Genomic DNA, 16,531 nt, shown 5'->3' with positions numbered 1-16,531 from the left:
TGGTGAAAGGCCTTTCTCTGAAAAGTCAGAGCCAGTTGAGAGAGGAGATGGAGATATGCATTGTTCTGTTTCATCTCGCCTCTGTCTTTCTTTCCTCTGTCTTTTATGCTGTTGTAAGCTGTGTGTACTCCCTGCTTCTTTGTTATGGAGAGTGTCAGGCTTCTCTTTCATGACTCCACACAAAAACACACACATATGCATATACAATGACTTGAAAGTGGTTCTGAACACTCTCATTGTTAGAAATGCTGGGTGTAATTGGTAATGCTGAGATGCAGCAGGGATGCTAGTTAGAGATATTCTGGTTGGTTATTTGTTATTACTTTTAGTGCTGAATTTTAAGTTATTTAATTGATTAACTAGTTTTTAGTGCGTATTACAAAATAAAGCAGTCCTTACCCGTGTAGTTAATTCTGAATTCTCACTGTCGTCCAGGGATCCCTGGATAATGCAGCAGCACTTGCGCTTTTCAGGAGTTCCACTTTGGTTCCATTACCTGTTTCAAACAGGTCCTGTATGCATGAAACTATTTTCCTCTGTGATGGTAAGGCCTGTGACTGGTCACGACATGCCACCAAGATGACGTCCCTTAGACCCGGGTCTTTCACGGTGTTGACTAGCCTGCCTAATGACATCCATTTAGCAAGCTTAAAGGTGACATATCATGCAAAATCGACTTTTTAATGGTTCTCTACCCGAAATATGTGTCCCTGGCATGTCTACAAACCCCCCGAAAATGAAAAAAATTAATTCTGCCCCTGTTCTGATTTGTCCACCTTTCTGTAAATGTGTGCTGAAACGAGCCATTTCAGTTTTCAGTGTTTTTCATACGTCACAACGACATCCGGTCTGTAACGGAAGTCAGAGCTCGGAGCTTGTTCAGCCCATAGACTGTATAAAATACAACTCAACCCCTCCTCCGTTTTTATATTACCTGCACACGTGTGTGCTAACAAGGAGCTTAGGAGGGAGGCATGATAGTTGTAGGCCGTTTTAATAAACACAAATGTCAGTTTTACTCCCCACGTCTGCAGATTTGAAGATCTAGTGGATGATGTTTATTTTTCATGGAAAAGTGCTAGCGCTAGTTAGCATAGCCACATAGCTACATGTTCGTAGCTGTGTACCAAGACAGACATCGACATACTTACAAATAATACAACAAGAAACACAAAATCTGTGACCAATCGTTCAGAAAGGTCCTGCTGCAGGCGCCTCTCCGTCAGGATCAGATTCTGGATCAAATTCTGAGGGTTGAAGTAACGCGGGTCTGTGAGCAGCCGTGTATATTCAGCCAACATGTAGACATTAGATAAACGTGCTGGACAGCCGAGGGCACATCGTTTTCCTGAGGGGGTGTGGTCAGAAAGCTCATTCTCATTTAAAAACACAGACATAGAAAACAGCCTGTTCTGAGCAGGGCTGAAAAAGAGGGGTTTACAGGCATGCCAAAATCTGAAGTGTTTTTTTGAGCAATGTTAAAGACATGTTTTGGGGACCTCTTAGACCAATATATTTTGATGAAAAAGAGCATAATATGTCACCTTTAAACTCTGATTTACCTTCATCCACAGGTGTGTTGAAATTTGCACACTCCAAAATAACGCTGTGTCAGCTTTTGTGATAACTTTTTACAGAATATATTACTTAAGTATATTGTCTTTCTATTCTAGTGTGGACATTAATCAGGGATGTGCATTTCAAGACAAATAACCGATAATCATTGGCATCTATTAGGCGATTATTCGATTAATCCCACCCCCCACCACACACACACACACACACACACACACACACACAGACACACACACACAGACCTCCCAGTTAACGGCCCCTTTGTGTGGCAGTAGTGTTAAGCATCAGCAGGACTGTCTGTGCCTGCTAGTACCAGGCACAGACAGCGTCTGTCTCGATCTTCATGTCGGTGTCTCTGTGGCATGGCGTGGCGTGTATGTTTACATTTTACGGCCACACTCAATCTCTGGAAATACATGTGTAGTGGTATGATATTCAGAAACGGAGAAAATTGCTGTGACAGTCGCTAATGTTTTCTTCTTCTTTTGCTATTTAAGACAGGTAGCATTCTTCTTCTGTTACTTAACGTGGTTAGCAAACATCTTTAAGACGCTCTATAGCCACCATCTGGCGGGAACACCATATTACAACCAGTCACCGGTGAAAACTGATGAGAAATTGTACTTTTAAAATGAGAATATATTTGCAGTAGCTCTTCGATTTTTACTAAGTGAATGAATATTCGCTAACATGTATCTGCTTAGCTGTGATGCTTTGCAAACAATGCTGAGAGCACAGTCAGCTGTTGAGTATACACATGTTTTGTGACTTGATGCAACAATTGCGAGATCACCTTCAGCATCTTTTTGCATGATTTTGCATCCTGAAAACATGAATGCCAATACAGATAAGTCTGTGACCGGCTAATATCTGCATCAGCTCAGCAACATATCAGTCACATACCGGTGATTCATCAAGCAAAATTGCCACAAGCATGTTCCAGCAAATTTGCTGTTTCTGATCTCTGCAAAGTGGAAATGTTTTGATTTTGGACGGCTGCTTATAAGACAAACAACCTTAAGATGCCACTATCATAAAATAGTTATTACAGTATGCACAAGGCTTGCTGACTTTTTATCCTCGTATGGGCCATGGGGAAATTGTAGCAAGTGGAAACACAGAAAACACAGGCTTGAACATGAGATTCACTTAACATAACATGTCCCACAGAGAAACAAAAACAACATATGCTCAAATCATCACACAAACCGTTTATTGCTTGGAAAATGACTTGATTTAGATCATCTATATAACAGTCATGCACAGCAGTCTGAACAATGATTCGCTAGCACCAGCATTAGTGGAGGATTATTTCCCCTTGCCTTTTATTCTCAGGCGCAGCATCATGCCAATTTTTCCCATTAACAATGTAGCACTTATTTCCTCCCAAGCCAATTGATTATTTCCTTTAATTCAACTTCATTTAGTCTCGTATTTATCAGTACAGAACCCTCAGAGCAGACCTGGAGCTGTAGCAACCAGCTTAATGGGTGCTATAGCCACACAGGGATGATATATTGTGGGGTCTCTCTTTTGTACTCTATTTCTAAAGCAGGCCTATCAGTAAAGGAGGCAGAACAGCTGACCACAGATTGGTGAATAGGGGTTGAATAGAGGTTGCCATGGATGCGTTTGTAGCTATTCCAGTCACATACATAACAGAACACATAAATAGTTACTTAAAAGTGTACACACACATTTGTATATCAGCTGAAAGTATGCATCCCACATACATCTGGCTCTGCAAGTCAATTAGTGTGAAAGCTCCATTTTCTTATCTTCTTTCTCATTAAACCTCAACACACACCATGTGAGGTGCTGCTTTTTAAACAAACAGGCTCTGTGAAACTGTGGTCCTGTAAGCCAATAACTCCATTAAGCTGGAACACAAACATTCCCACCACTTAGGTTTGTTGTCCAGACAGCAAAGCAGCAGGAGGGCTAACATGTTCTGATTGGACAGTCACCTGTACGATAGCGCTTCATTTAAATTAAACTTTGTAAATTGGGGAGTTGTTTTTAGCCATTTAAGCAGTGTGATGTGCAGTCAACAGTCTGCTGGTCACTCCTTGGCCCCTAACCCAGACTGATATATCTAAATGGAATTTAAAGGATTCTTTCATGCTCCCAAGTGGGTAGATCCCAAATATTTCTGGTGATTCCCTGACTTTTCCTCCTACACCACCATGGAATTTGCCATATATATTTTTAAACGAGATATTCCAAAAGCTAAAGGATGGATTGTCATGAAGTATGGCAAGGTCAATCATGCTCCCTAGAGGATAAATGCAAACTTCACAGTGGCACTACACGGCAAAAGTCAAGGGATCACCAAAGGCATTAGTTCTTGTTTGGTTAAACATCTCAATAACTACAGGATGGATTATTATGAATTTACACACCTTAATTCATGCTCACCGGAGGATACATCAAAACCTTATGGTTACACTGTAAGGCAAAAAACGAGGGTTCATGAAAGGTACAAGTTTGTGTTTGGATAAATATCTTGGCAACTACAGAATGGATTGTTAATAATTTACACACCGCGATTTATGCACCCCAGAGGATACATCTTAATGACATGGTTACACTATAGAGCAAAAATCGAGGGATCATGAAAGTCATTCGATTATGTTTGGTGAAATATCTCAGCAACTATAGGATGGATTGTCATGAACTTACACACCTTAATCATGCTTCCCAGAGGATACATCTTAACCACATGGTTACACCATAAAGCAAAAGTCAGGGGATCACCAAAGACATTAGTATTGGGTTTATTGGTATAAATATCTGGATGACTACAGGATGGATTGCCATAAAGTTTAGCTCTATCATTCATGCTCTCCAGGGGGCAGATCTTTAATTCATGGTGGCACCAGAGAGAAAAAGACAGGGACAAGACATTAGGAGTCATTAGCATTGTGTTTAGTGAAATATCTCAACAACTACTGGGTGGGTTGCGATTAAATTTAGCAGAGATTTTCTTGGTGCCCAGAGGATAAGTTCTAGGGACTTTGATGATTTCCCAACTTTTCTGACAGATTTCATCAAGTTTTGTGTTTTTATCAAGTTAAAAAGCTCAACTGCAGCTGCATTGATTGTCAGTGTGGAAATCTCTGAACTTCCAATCTTATGACTTAAGTTAACACTTTGTCCAAAACACTGCTGTGCCTAAGTGCAGCCTCACAGAGCTGACTCTTCGTCTTGCTTGAGAGGAAGCCCTTAAAGCTTCGAGGTAAAACACAGTGTGATGTGTTGATACCAGCCCTCTCTGAGACCAACACTCAGCTGAACATTAGTGTCTGCACCATGCACTAATTCCTACTTTATAGCAGATCCAAGAGAAAGATTGTTACCTAAACGGACATAGTGCTTTCATAATGGAACATTTAGCAAAGATTTGTGCTGTTTACTGTGAACTAATGATATGAGCTTTGAATTGCCACCCAAGAGGATTTTATGTTTGCCAATTAAAGGAATAATCACCGACTCACAGCACAGGGGGCGGCATTAAATGATTTAAAGGCTAAAATAAAATCTAAATGCTTGCAGAGTGAATGTGTGCTGTGTTTAAACAGCTCTGCACTTTGCTGCTTTGATATGATGCAGAATGAAACTCTTCACACAGACTATAAAGTAGCAATGCCCACATGAGTCCTCAAAGTCATGTTATCTTGTTGTCTTGCAGATAGCAGAAGCTGCCAAGACGTCCTCTCAGACTGATGACTTGTACCTGGATGACACAGGCTCAGGAGGCTACTACCCTGAAGACGATGATGACTTTAACTCGGGGTCTGGCTCAGGTAAACCACATTAACACTCACCTATACGCTGCTAGACTTGCAAGCTCAGCAGACAATTACACAGAGGCATTCTGGATTCATTTGTCAGTTTGCTGCAGATAAGTTTTATAAACACCAAATTTTTCTATCTTTCACTAGCAGCCTCAAGTTGTTCCTTCACTTTCTTCCTCCTTTCAATTTACTGCTCCTTTTTCCTCTGTCTCTACTTTCCTCCACTGGTCCTTTCCTTCTTTCTTTCTCTTGATTTGAATTGAGATTACCTTGTCACCCACACTGCCGTGGGCAGGTGTTCATATTTTACATGTCTTTTTTATTACCTCTTCTCCTCTACTCGCTTCAAGCACCATTACAATGCTCATTCCTTTGTCACAGTGACTATTCTCTCTGAGAGAGTTGTTTAACTGCAGTGGGAAAAGGTTATTCTAGGTGAAAGGAGACAGGACTGTGATCAATAGCCTTTCCAATACTGTATAGGTGGCCTATTACTCTGTTCTGCCACTCTATATTCAACAGGAGATTTAGCCTGTAAATAATATATTACAATTAAATCCATAGAGTGAATTTAAGTAAGACAAACTACATAGCTGTGGGCATGAAATATTGATCACATGCAAGCTTACATTTACATTTCTTGCACATACGTAAAGACAACATGATACTTATATTTCTCTCTGCATTTTACAATCAGTGAAATATGATCAAGTAGATGTTTTACACACTGCCTTTTAACAGAGCAATATTTTTTTTACCCTCCCCTTTGTTCCCCCAGGTGGAGGTGATGAAGGGGTGGAGGAAGCAGCCACTGTCAGTATGGTTTATATAGAGCCCAAAGCAGCAGAACCCACCCAGGACTCCACCAAAGATTTCACCCCCAGGGTGGAGACAGCCACGGTTACAGAAAGGGCCAGAAGCAACACACCCAGGAAACCTCTCAGAACAGAGGTAAGGACTACAGCCTGACTGATATGTTTACATATACGGTTAGAAGAAATGTTGTTGTATTATATATAGATGAGGCACAATCTGTCCTTTTTAAACCACAGACTGTATGAAACATGGACACAGTCTCAGTGAGGTCACCCATTGGTTTCTGAAGAGGTGTTTTGTAGCCCAATGATAGTCCCAATTTTGGAAATGCTGATTCAACCTAACTTACAATTGACTGATTGAAGATCCATTAGGATTGAAAGACGTGGGGTTAGCCTCCAAACAGCTACAGTGTGCCAACCAAGCGTCAACCTTTGGCCACGAGAATTGAAGTCAATGCGGAAGTGTTAAAAACTGCAGTTTCTCGAGTGTCCGTTTGAGGCTGGCTCCTGAAGTACCTGAAACCACATACACACCAATTTAAAAAAGCAGAAATAAACACGTTTACATCCTGGTTCAAAAAACGAGTGTAGCCTGGATGGCTAATTTCTCAATCGGCACACACTGTAGGGGGGATGCATTTTTTCATAACGCATACATTTTAAAAAATATTAAGATTACACGTTTTCCATTATGAGAGGCACAGCTGACTTTATTGACAGGCGGGAACGCTGTAGCTGTTAGCGAGGAGGCTAAAGTCCCACCTCTTTACCTCACACTAGCTCAACAGTAGTTAGGTTGAGTTCAACATTTCCAATATGGCTCCCACTGACGACTGGCTTCAAAACAGCGCTTCAGAAACAGATGGGTGACGTCAGGGATACTACGTCCATTATTTATACAAAAGTTGTTGTATTATTATCGTCAAATCGAACAAGTTATGACACAAATTGCACGGTTTTTTTACTTTCACATTGGCGTAATTTTTTTATATTATCTGCACATTTTGTATTACAACACCCATGAAAGTTCTGATCTCTCCTTTGCAACAATCCAGACCTCACTCAGTTTTTTTTTTTTTTAAATGACCCAAAATGTCACTAAATCCCCGTTAATACCAGAAGCTGTGAGGTTGCTTTCAGGATAGAGATCAAGTGCTCACATCAATTCTCAATGTTTTTGCTCCATTGCAAATTATGGAGGATTACATCTCTCTGGGACGTAATCACATACTCTGGAACCATCCTGGATCTCACGTCTGTGTTGCACTCTTGCTGTTCTGGACTGGATACTACATCTGTTTGGGATTAATCTTTAAGGTCTCTACCCCATAAGCCAAGCATACCTGGCCCCATTCCATTTTTCCCTCTTCCACTTCTCCTTTAGCCAAATGTACTGGCTCAGTTCCATTCTTGTCCTTTGCTCCTCTCTCTGGTGTGTTTGGAAAAAGTAAAGGATACAAAGGCCCGGATCCATTCTGGGTACTCCGCTCTTTTTCCTTGACTCAGAGAAACCTCAGGGTCTCTGGCTCTGCTTTCATTGCCTACTTTTCCTGAGCCTTGCGCTAATCTTCTTGGTCAATCTGGATGTGTTCCACTTTTCTCTCTCGTCAGCCTCTATAGGTTCACTGGCCAGGTTCCATTTTGTTCCCTGTTCTCCTTTTTGGACTAGATCTACTTTTATGTGGAATAAAGGGAAGTGTTGGAGAACCACTTCATGATAGAAGTTCACTAAGATACTTGTTGTACATTTTTACATTGGATAGCTTTAAATAGATAGCTTTGGATAGCATTATTATGTAGCAGTTTTTACACATTGAACAAGCTAAAACCACATTAAAAAGAAAGCTGTTCAGGTCCTGGTGAGCAGAAGTTGGTACAGAGGCTACAGTCCACTATCAAGCCATCAATCAATCGATCTTTATTTATATAGCGCCAAATCCCAGCAAATGTAATCCCAAGACACTTTAAAAACATAGCAGGTCTAGACCGTACTCTGCTATATTATTAACAAAGACCAACATCAAGACAGGATAAGATCCAGTTCCATCTTACAGACAGGACTCCATCTGATCTCATCTTAATCCACCATGAGCATTGCACCTCCCAGTATTTAGCAAGTTACAGCAGCAAGGGCAAACTTCCTTTAACAGGCAGAATCCTCAAGCAGAACCAGACTCATGTTGGACAGATATCTGCTGAGACTGTTAGGGTTGGAAAGAGGGATAGAAGGAGATGAAGAGAGAGAGATGATAGTGGTGAGACGGATAGTAGTAGTTGTAGGCTGTCTACGGCAGCGACTCAAAGGAACCTACGGGACAAGGGAGCTCAGGGACTCCAGAAAGGTCTATGATTAGTAACTTTAATGGGACAGGTAGAGTTAAAGTAAGTGATACACAGAGCAAGGAGAAATGGCATCCCAGGCGGATTTCCCCTGGAAGTCTAAACCTAGTCTGGGCCACTAGAGCTATGCTAAGCTCATCAGTTGCTTGTTTATCTTTAGACATGAGACGAGATTCGGGGCTTATTCAAATCCCATCCAGAAACAATAAAGCCCACTGACTTAAATCTGAATTCCTGAGAGTACTGAAACACCTGAGAAGTCATGTTAACATACAGATAAGACATAAGTAAAGGAAAGAAGAAGAACAAACTCATATTTTCCTTCTCTCCCCTCCTTCCATCCTTCTCCTTATTTAGGCACCTGTGCCAGTTACAGAGGACACGCTGAGGAACCAGCTGACCAGTACGACCAGCGCCCCCGGCTCACCCCAGGAGGCTGTCGAGGTCCGCACCGAAAACCTCTTCCAGAGGACAGAAGTGTTGGCAGGTATGTGTCTGTTTGAAATATAATACATCAACACAAAGAGAGAATATGTTTTTATTGGTTCTGTGTGTTACATGTGGTACTTTTATATCTGGGAATTTTGCATCAGGTTTTCATCTCTTCTGTTCATTTGAGTGCTGATATGATGAAGACTATCTTAGAGCCTTGTTTTGGATAAGCGCTTTGTCACTGTGAGTTAGTTAAGAAGAGAAGGAGAGGGGCGCTGGTGGCCTAGCGGTCTAAGCGCCCCACATACAGAGGCTACAGTCCTCGTCGCAGGGGTCGCCGGTTCGATTCTCGGCCGGTCGACCATTTCCTGCATGTCTTCCCCCTCTCTCTACTCCCCACATTTCCTGTCTTTCTTCAGCTATCCTATCACATAAAGGCAAAAAGGCCAAAAAATATAACTTAAAAAAAAAAAGAAGAGAGAGAGAAAACATGCTTGTTGGTGAGAGCTTTTTATACTCTGATCCGGACTACAGTCCTGAGCAAAGCACCTCATCAGGTCAGAGGGGACAGGCCTGAGGACGAGCGAGAGGGGCAGTAAATAGAGTCAGGGGAAGTAGAGGCAGGAGACGGGGACTCGGAGGAGTGCACGCCAGGGAAATGTACGCGCAGGAGGAGGGCAGAACGGCTGGATGGGATTTGATTGGTTTAAAACTTGGGGAGCCAAAAAACGGTGATTGGTTGGTGTTTTCCCAGGTTTACTCTGGCTGTAGATAGCAGGTTTTTTTCACTCTTTTTTAGGAACACATCATGTATTGATTGCCATCAGGACATAAAGATCATTTTAACCAGTATGACAAAAAGTGTATCTAAATCTGATTACCAATCTGATTGTGGAGATGAGGGGAACCATAGTGAAAAGCAATCTACTCTTTATGCTAAGCTAGGCTAAGCTAACCCACTCTCATCTTCTACTGGAATTGGAGTCAATCATTTCATCTAGCCCTCAACAAGACAGCATTTTACCAGACTGCCAACCCTTCTCTGTAATACTGTATTACTGAAAAGTGCTCCTCTAAAAGTATTTGCAGCGTTTTCAAAGTGTTTCATTAATTTCTCATCAAAAGTTTCTCCACTCCTCATACGTTACAGCGCGTTGGCATATTTGTAGTGAACACACAATCTTCAGTCTCAGAAATATGTTCCATAATGTCTCCCACCTGATCCACTTCTCAAAATAATTACTTTTAATAAACCCCATCTGCTTCCCTCTGAGGGACCTTGTAGAGTTCACAGCATTGTGGGTGTTTCTGATGTGTTTCTCACTTTGAATACATGAAAGAAGAAGGAGAGGAAATCATCGGACTCAGAATCACTCTTCTGTCTGGTTTCTGTTTTTCTGGCGTGTCTGAGGCAAACATTGATTGGCACCTCGTTTTCACTTTGTTGTGATATCCATCTGGTGTTGGCAATGTGCAGAAACGACTTTAACAAGGACGAATCAAGACGGCTTCAGTTTAATAAGAACTCAGCTTACATCTCTCTCCTGCTGATATTCCTCTTTTATCTTTGAACACTGTTCTAGGACCAAGAACGACAAAGAGCGTTTCTCAGAGAAGTCTTTGAATTAGACCGGAAAAATGTAAATTTATAAACCATACCTGTATCACAGTCAGCTACCTGAACTCTCTGCCTCCTCTACTTCACTCTCCTTTCCTTCCTCTAGATTATAGCCATTAATCTTCATCTCCCGTAAGACTTCCATAAAAATAATTGCCCATAATCTAATTTTCATTTATTCACTCTGTATTGCGTTACTGCATCTTGGAGCTTAGCGGCAAGGGTGTCTGCCAGGATCTTTACCCATGGGGCTGTGGGGCCAGTCAACATGTGGAAACCTAAAGTGGAACAGAGGCCCAACTGCAGCACCAGGAGGAACCTAAGCAGATTAGGAAGCTATAAAGAACCTCACACGGGCATAATTGGGAGGGAGAATGAAAGAAGCCCATGTGGTGAGTTATGAGTGTTAGAGAGCAGAGTCAGGGTCAGAGCTGGAGGATTCTTAACTCAGCCCTGCTGGATTTTACTCAGAATTCCCCTGATGTTTTACCTCTTCTGGTCTTTTGGTTTCATCTAAGACCAACAAAACACAACAAAGAAGAATACTTGGGAAAATGGTGGAACGTTTGGAGGAAAGATTGTGTGAGCTTATTAAACACAAACAGCATTGCCACAACGGCTAACGGCTAATGCCTTAAAGATAAAATGCTCCACAGCCACGATGTAAACAAGGACGGATGGCATATCATAGCGCGACACAATTTTGATCTAGAAAGTAGAGATGAAGTTATACATAGCGTGTTTGTTTAAACTGGTATATAATTACACTACCACAGCACTGCGTAACCTATTCATGGCATGAGAGCATTAACCTGCAAGGAGGCCTGAAGGCTGATGGTGCCAACTCTGCTAACATTAGCCAAACTCCATAAAACAATCTGATATCATCTACTTGCAGACTCCATGATCCTGTGTTAAGCTGTGTTAGGTTGATAGTGCTCAACTTTGACTGTTTTCAGAGTGCCGGTTAGTCAGAATTTAAATTTCTCTTTAAGCGAATTGGAAATCACTCGCTTCAGAACATCCAAGATACATTGATGTAGCTGCACCCACCTCTGAATTTCCCTCTTTTTTTAAAAGTTTTTTTTTTTTGGGGGGGGGGGCATTTTTGCCTATATTGGATAGGACAGCTGGAGAGAGACAGGAAATGTGGGGAGTAGAGAGTAGGGGAGTACATGCAGCAAAAATGGCCGAGGTCAGGAGTTGAACCCGTGACCACTGCAACAAGGACTCTAGCCTCTAGTATATGCGGCTGGTGCTTAGACCGCCAGGCCAACGGTGCCCCAAATTCGCCTCTGGCCTCACAAATATGTAATCAAAGCCTCCTCTACTGTTGCCATGTTTGTTGTGAGAATCTCTTGACTCTTGCTCTCTGGTGTAACTTTTGACTTCGAGTGGCGCCTTATAGTGGATGCATACTTAACATTGACACCTAAATAACGGATGCGTGGGAGTTTTTGGGTGAAGCGGTCATATCCTTTAAAAGGAAGCCCTACAGCATTCTTTAAGATCTGTATTTGGAAAAGGTTCTTATGTTTTAGAACTCTATTTTGCTTTCTTTACTCTTTCACCCAATCCACACTTAGACAACGATAAAATGTGCAGGTTTGGTGGCATAATCTTAGGCTACTGCAGGAAAGATTTCAAACAATGGCTTGCTAAAGTGAGCAAAGGCGGTTAAATGATTCCTTATCATTCTCTCTTGATGTGAGCCAATATGGATTAATTGAAGAAGATTGGCTGACAAATGTTACCAACTGTATTGAAAACAAAAAAGTGACTTTTTTTCTACTGGCTTGATTGCGTTGATGGCATACCGTACCATGCTGGTACCATAGAGGTCCAGTAGGCATCAATGTTTCCACTTGACCCTTGACCTAGATCAGATATAATTTTTAGAAGTTTCATTTTGTCTTTTTCTTTGAGCCCACTTTTTTTTTTTGAGGTTAAATGGGAAATACCTCCAGCACCCTTTTGTTGTTGTTTTTATTTGGGGACACTTTATCACTGAAACACAAGAAACTGTTAGGGTTGGTAGGGTGTTGTTTGTTCACTCTTTTCTTTCTTAATGCGTCTCCATAGACTTATAACATAAGACATGACAAACTGCTGTTACAGAGTTGAAACCCCTTTCAGACTAGACTTCTTCTATATAGTCATAAAACTTTTCTCTTTCTTTTATTACAAAGTCTTCAAATAAAACCTGCTCCTAAAACTTAACTCCTTTAAAATCATCCAACTGAAGAACTCCTCTCCAATGAACGACCTTTCGGATGGTTGTTCGTCTGTGTCGCTGTCAATATCTCAGTCATGCAGTAAGATTCATCGGAAACAGCGAAAAGGATTTAGTTGAAGCCGTGCTGGACTTATTTGTCTGGTCCACTTTGGATTTATTCACCCAACTGTTTAGTAATGGAACCAATACCATCCAAAACCCCAATCGGCTGCTGGCTGATTGGAATACAGGCCGTGTCGAATCCGGCACACTAGGGACAGCAAGGCGCCGTGAACCAATCAGGGATCAGACCTTTAATATCCCCTAAATGGAGTGCATACTTTTAAAGAGGACACGCATTTAGGGGAGGTGAAATGAACCAGATGACATGTCTGACTTTGTGTCTTGGTTTCTACATTCAGCTGGATGTATGGCACTTAGTTTGAAGACTATAAGCCCTCATGTTTGATCGTTTCCAGGGGGATTGCGTTATTATTGAAATTTGTTGCGACTTAACAGATATGGCTTCTAAAATTAACTCTGTTGAAAGTAATTTCACAAAACAGAGTGCTATGTCTCTGAGTGAAAAAGGCCGATCTGTTCACGGGGAGTTCAAACTGAAGGCCTCTATCTCTGTGGAGAAACAGTAGACACTGATTTGACTTTCTCAGCACTGATTCTTACCTGTCCTCTCTGTCTCTGCTCTCCTCAGCTGTTATCGCAGGCGGCGTCATCGGCTTCCTGTTCGCCATCTTCCTCATCCTCCTCCTGGTTTACCGCATGAGGAAGAAGGATGAGGGCAGCTACGACCTGGGAGAGAGGAAACCCTCCGGAGCAGCCTATCAGAAGGCCCCAACTAAGGAGTTTTATGCATAAAAAAAAGAACCCGCCCTTCATCATCAGAACGACACATCAAGAGCGACTGTCGGAAAGCACAGTTCATGACAACAGATGAAACCTGTTCACACCCAACAATGAAACGTGTTTGAGTAAGGAAAATAGCATAAAGGAAAGCTTTTGCATAGAGTATTGTAATTAAGACCTTTTCTTTCTTCTTTTTTTAAAAAATGAAAACCAAGCATTTCTCATTTTATGACGAATCTCAGTGTATTTAAACATTTTGTGTATTATTTGAAAAATAAAAAAACAGGATCTGTAAAGGCGAGGAAACTAATCGCATCTGTCTTCTGTAAAAGGAGCTGTTTTTAGTCGCTGACTACTTTTAACTGTAGCAGTCTGTTATTTGTAAAGAAAACAATTTAAAGTGGAAATAATTGAGTATAATTATTCTGTATCAATCCTTTTTTCTTTTTATTTTGTCCTAGCATGTCTGATGTTGATCTCTAAAGGTGTATAACATTAATTTATCTTTTCTCTGATGTTAAAAAAAAATGCCTTTGTAGTTTTGATGAAGCTCTTTTGTCTTCATATTAACGCTGTTAATGGTCAATGTAAATGTTCTCCCATCAGGTTACAATGTTTATTATTTGCTTTCACATCTTTTTGTTTTCTTCGGTCAAACGTGAGTGTCACTCAGTCTTGTTTTTTTCATTTGTTATCTTCTAGGTTTCTTTTTGACAGCGTTTTGATTTCAGGTCTTTAAAAGATAGAAATAAGCGTGTCAGGGCTCAAAGAAAAAACATTAATCTCACTTCTGTTTTATGTCTTGCTGCTTTCATTTTTCTATCTTCTTGTTCACATCTTGCACATTCTCTGCTTTGGCTTCCCTCTGCTGTCCTGCAGCTTTGCGAGTATGTTGAGTGTTTTGGGGTGTTTTCAGCCCATAGCCTCCTCCCTCCCTCCCACCCCAATGTGTCCCCTGAGTTTACTGACAGCACCCAAACTCTGCTAGCACCCTTTCACCCTTACATCTCCTCCCCCATCTCTCTGTTTACCCCCCTCTCTCCCACCTTCTCTTTTAATCAGATTGGAGCACCGCCAGTTTAGTTTTCAACCCCCGACCAGCCCTGACCCCATTGCTCTCTCTTTGGGCTGTATGGAACCACCCGGGTAGCTTGGTGTTGTTTTTGTCCTGGTGTTGATCTGCAAACTAAAAGGCCTTCTTCTGCTTGGATGCAAACACACCAGGGCTGAGTCCCCACATGCAGAGCACATACCTCTGCAGCAAACACCACCAGAGACCCCCCTTAAAAAAAAAACTAGAGTCTCTGAGAGGGGTATTTAAAAGGTGAGGCTGCACAGGTAATTTTAGGCTCAGTGTTACCACTGAATACACTTTGAACAGCAGTCACATTGAGGGCTATTCTTTTTTTTTAGTGGTCAGCTCAACTATTTCAGAAGTGATGAGAGATGAGGTTGTTTACCAGGTTTAAAACCTATAAAAGGTGTTGTTTCGATGTCATTTTGCATCCCTAAATGAGTCTAAAAAGCCACAAAATGGCTGTCACAGAATAGTAAAGTAGCTATACTGAATGATAACGTAGCTACATCACATGAAAGGAAGTTACTGTTACTCCGGTTTCCTTTTTTACATTATAACTAAATGAACTTGCTCTGAAGGGAGACAGAATAGTCGGGCAGGTTTATAAATTGCCTTTTCAGCCGTGTCGTTGTGTGAAGTAGAAGAAGTCACATGTTAAACAAATAACACCTCTGTCAAGAAGTTATTTTCTTCAATCTGTCTGTGGTCCTTTATTGTCCACTTCCATCCTCTTTGCCCCATCTTTATCATCCTTTCTCGTCATAGGACTTAAGGTACTGAACAATACTGAAAAACCCAAAGACTCACAGTATTTCTACTCCCATCACCCCCTCCACCATGGCCACATCATGTTGTTTCCTCTTTTTTTTTTTTTGCCCTCTTAGTTTTTTTTTTCTCCATTAGAGACCTGACTTTTGAGTCCAATTGCTTATTAGTATATGGAAAGATATATAAATATATATAAATGTATATTCACAAATGTTTTAAACCTTCAAAGTGCCTACCATTTGGAAATGTACTGGCTCACGGTGAGCATGTGGCAGGTTTGTACACATAAGAAAGGTGTAAACGACTTGACTGGCATTCTGTGAGCATGGATGACTGTAATGGTAACTTTTTTTTAGTCTTACAAAAGCTGACAGTATTGTACCTATAAGTTGAAACAACACTACTGAATAAACATTGTGGCCTAATATCCAACTGCTGTTGTCTTTTTGTTTGTCTCTTTGTCTTTCCTGATTGTTTGAGTTTATGGTTGATAGAGTCTTAAAATCCTTTAGATGTTTATAGACCAGAGGCATACTGTATGACTACACAGATTATAGAACACTGTTTACTTTCTGGCTGAGAGATGAAATCCATCCGGTCTGTTCATTCCAGGTAGAGTCATCGTTAGCTTACTTTAGCACAAAACTTGAAACAGAATAAAAGCTAGCTTTGAATCTGCTCAAATTTTATGAAAAACTAAGACCAACAAGGTAAAAAAAAATCAAACTGTTAGATTTACAGGTGTCAAAAGACAACCTTTTTTTTTTACTTTGGACAGTCCCATGATCAGTGTTTCTGTTTCCAGTATATATGCTAGGCTAGTGCTAAACTTCTCATAGAGCAGGCTCTTAACTGACAGATATGGTAGGTATAAAAATGTAGATATAACAAACTACATTATATTGATTTATTAAAACTACAAGTCAATCAATGGGTCTTTATTTATATGGTGCCAAATTGCAACAAATATTATCTCAAGACACTATTACAAACATAGCAGGTCTAGACCATACTCTAAGATAAATT

General features: G+C 41.0%; 1 protein-coding gene across 1 annotated transcript in view; it reads left to right on the top strand.

Moving 5' to 3' along the window:
* The window catches only part of sdc2 (syndecan 2), a 64,089-nt gene extending 48,152 nt beyond the window's left edge, over positions 1–15,937 (top strand). The window contains exons 2-5 of the mRNA XM_034705551.1: positions 5,267–5,381; positions 6,151–6,323; positions 8,888–9,017; positions 13,508–15,937. Coding sequence (XP_034561442.1) covers positions 5,267–5,381; positions 6,151–6,323; positions 8,888–9,017; positions 13,508–13,671 — 582 coding nt within the window. The 3' untranslated portion in view covers positions 13,672–15,937. The remainder of the gene's footprint in view (positions 1–5,266; positions 5,382–6,150; positions 6,324–8,887; positions 9,018–13,507) is intronic.
* Positions 15,938–16,531: the final 594 nt, after the last annotated feature.

The sequence above is a fragment of the Notolabrus celidotus genome, chromosome 16, assembly GCF_009762535.1.
Source record: "Notolabrus celidotus isolate fNotCel1 chromosome 16, fNotCel1.pri, whole genome shotgun sequence".
NCBI lineage: Eukaryota > Metazoa > Chordata > Actinopteri > Labriformes > Labridae > Notolabrus > Notolabrus celidotus.
Note: the sequence above shows the minus strand (reverse complement) of the source record. Positions and strands in the feature narration are given on the sequence as shown.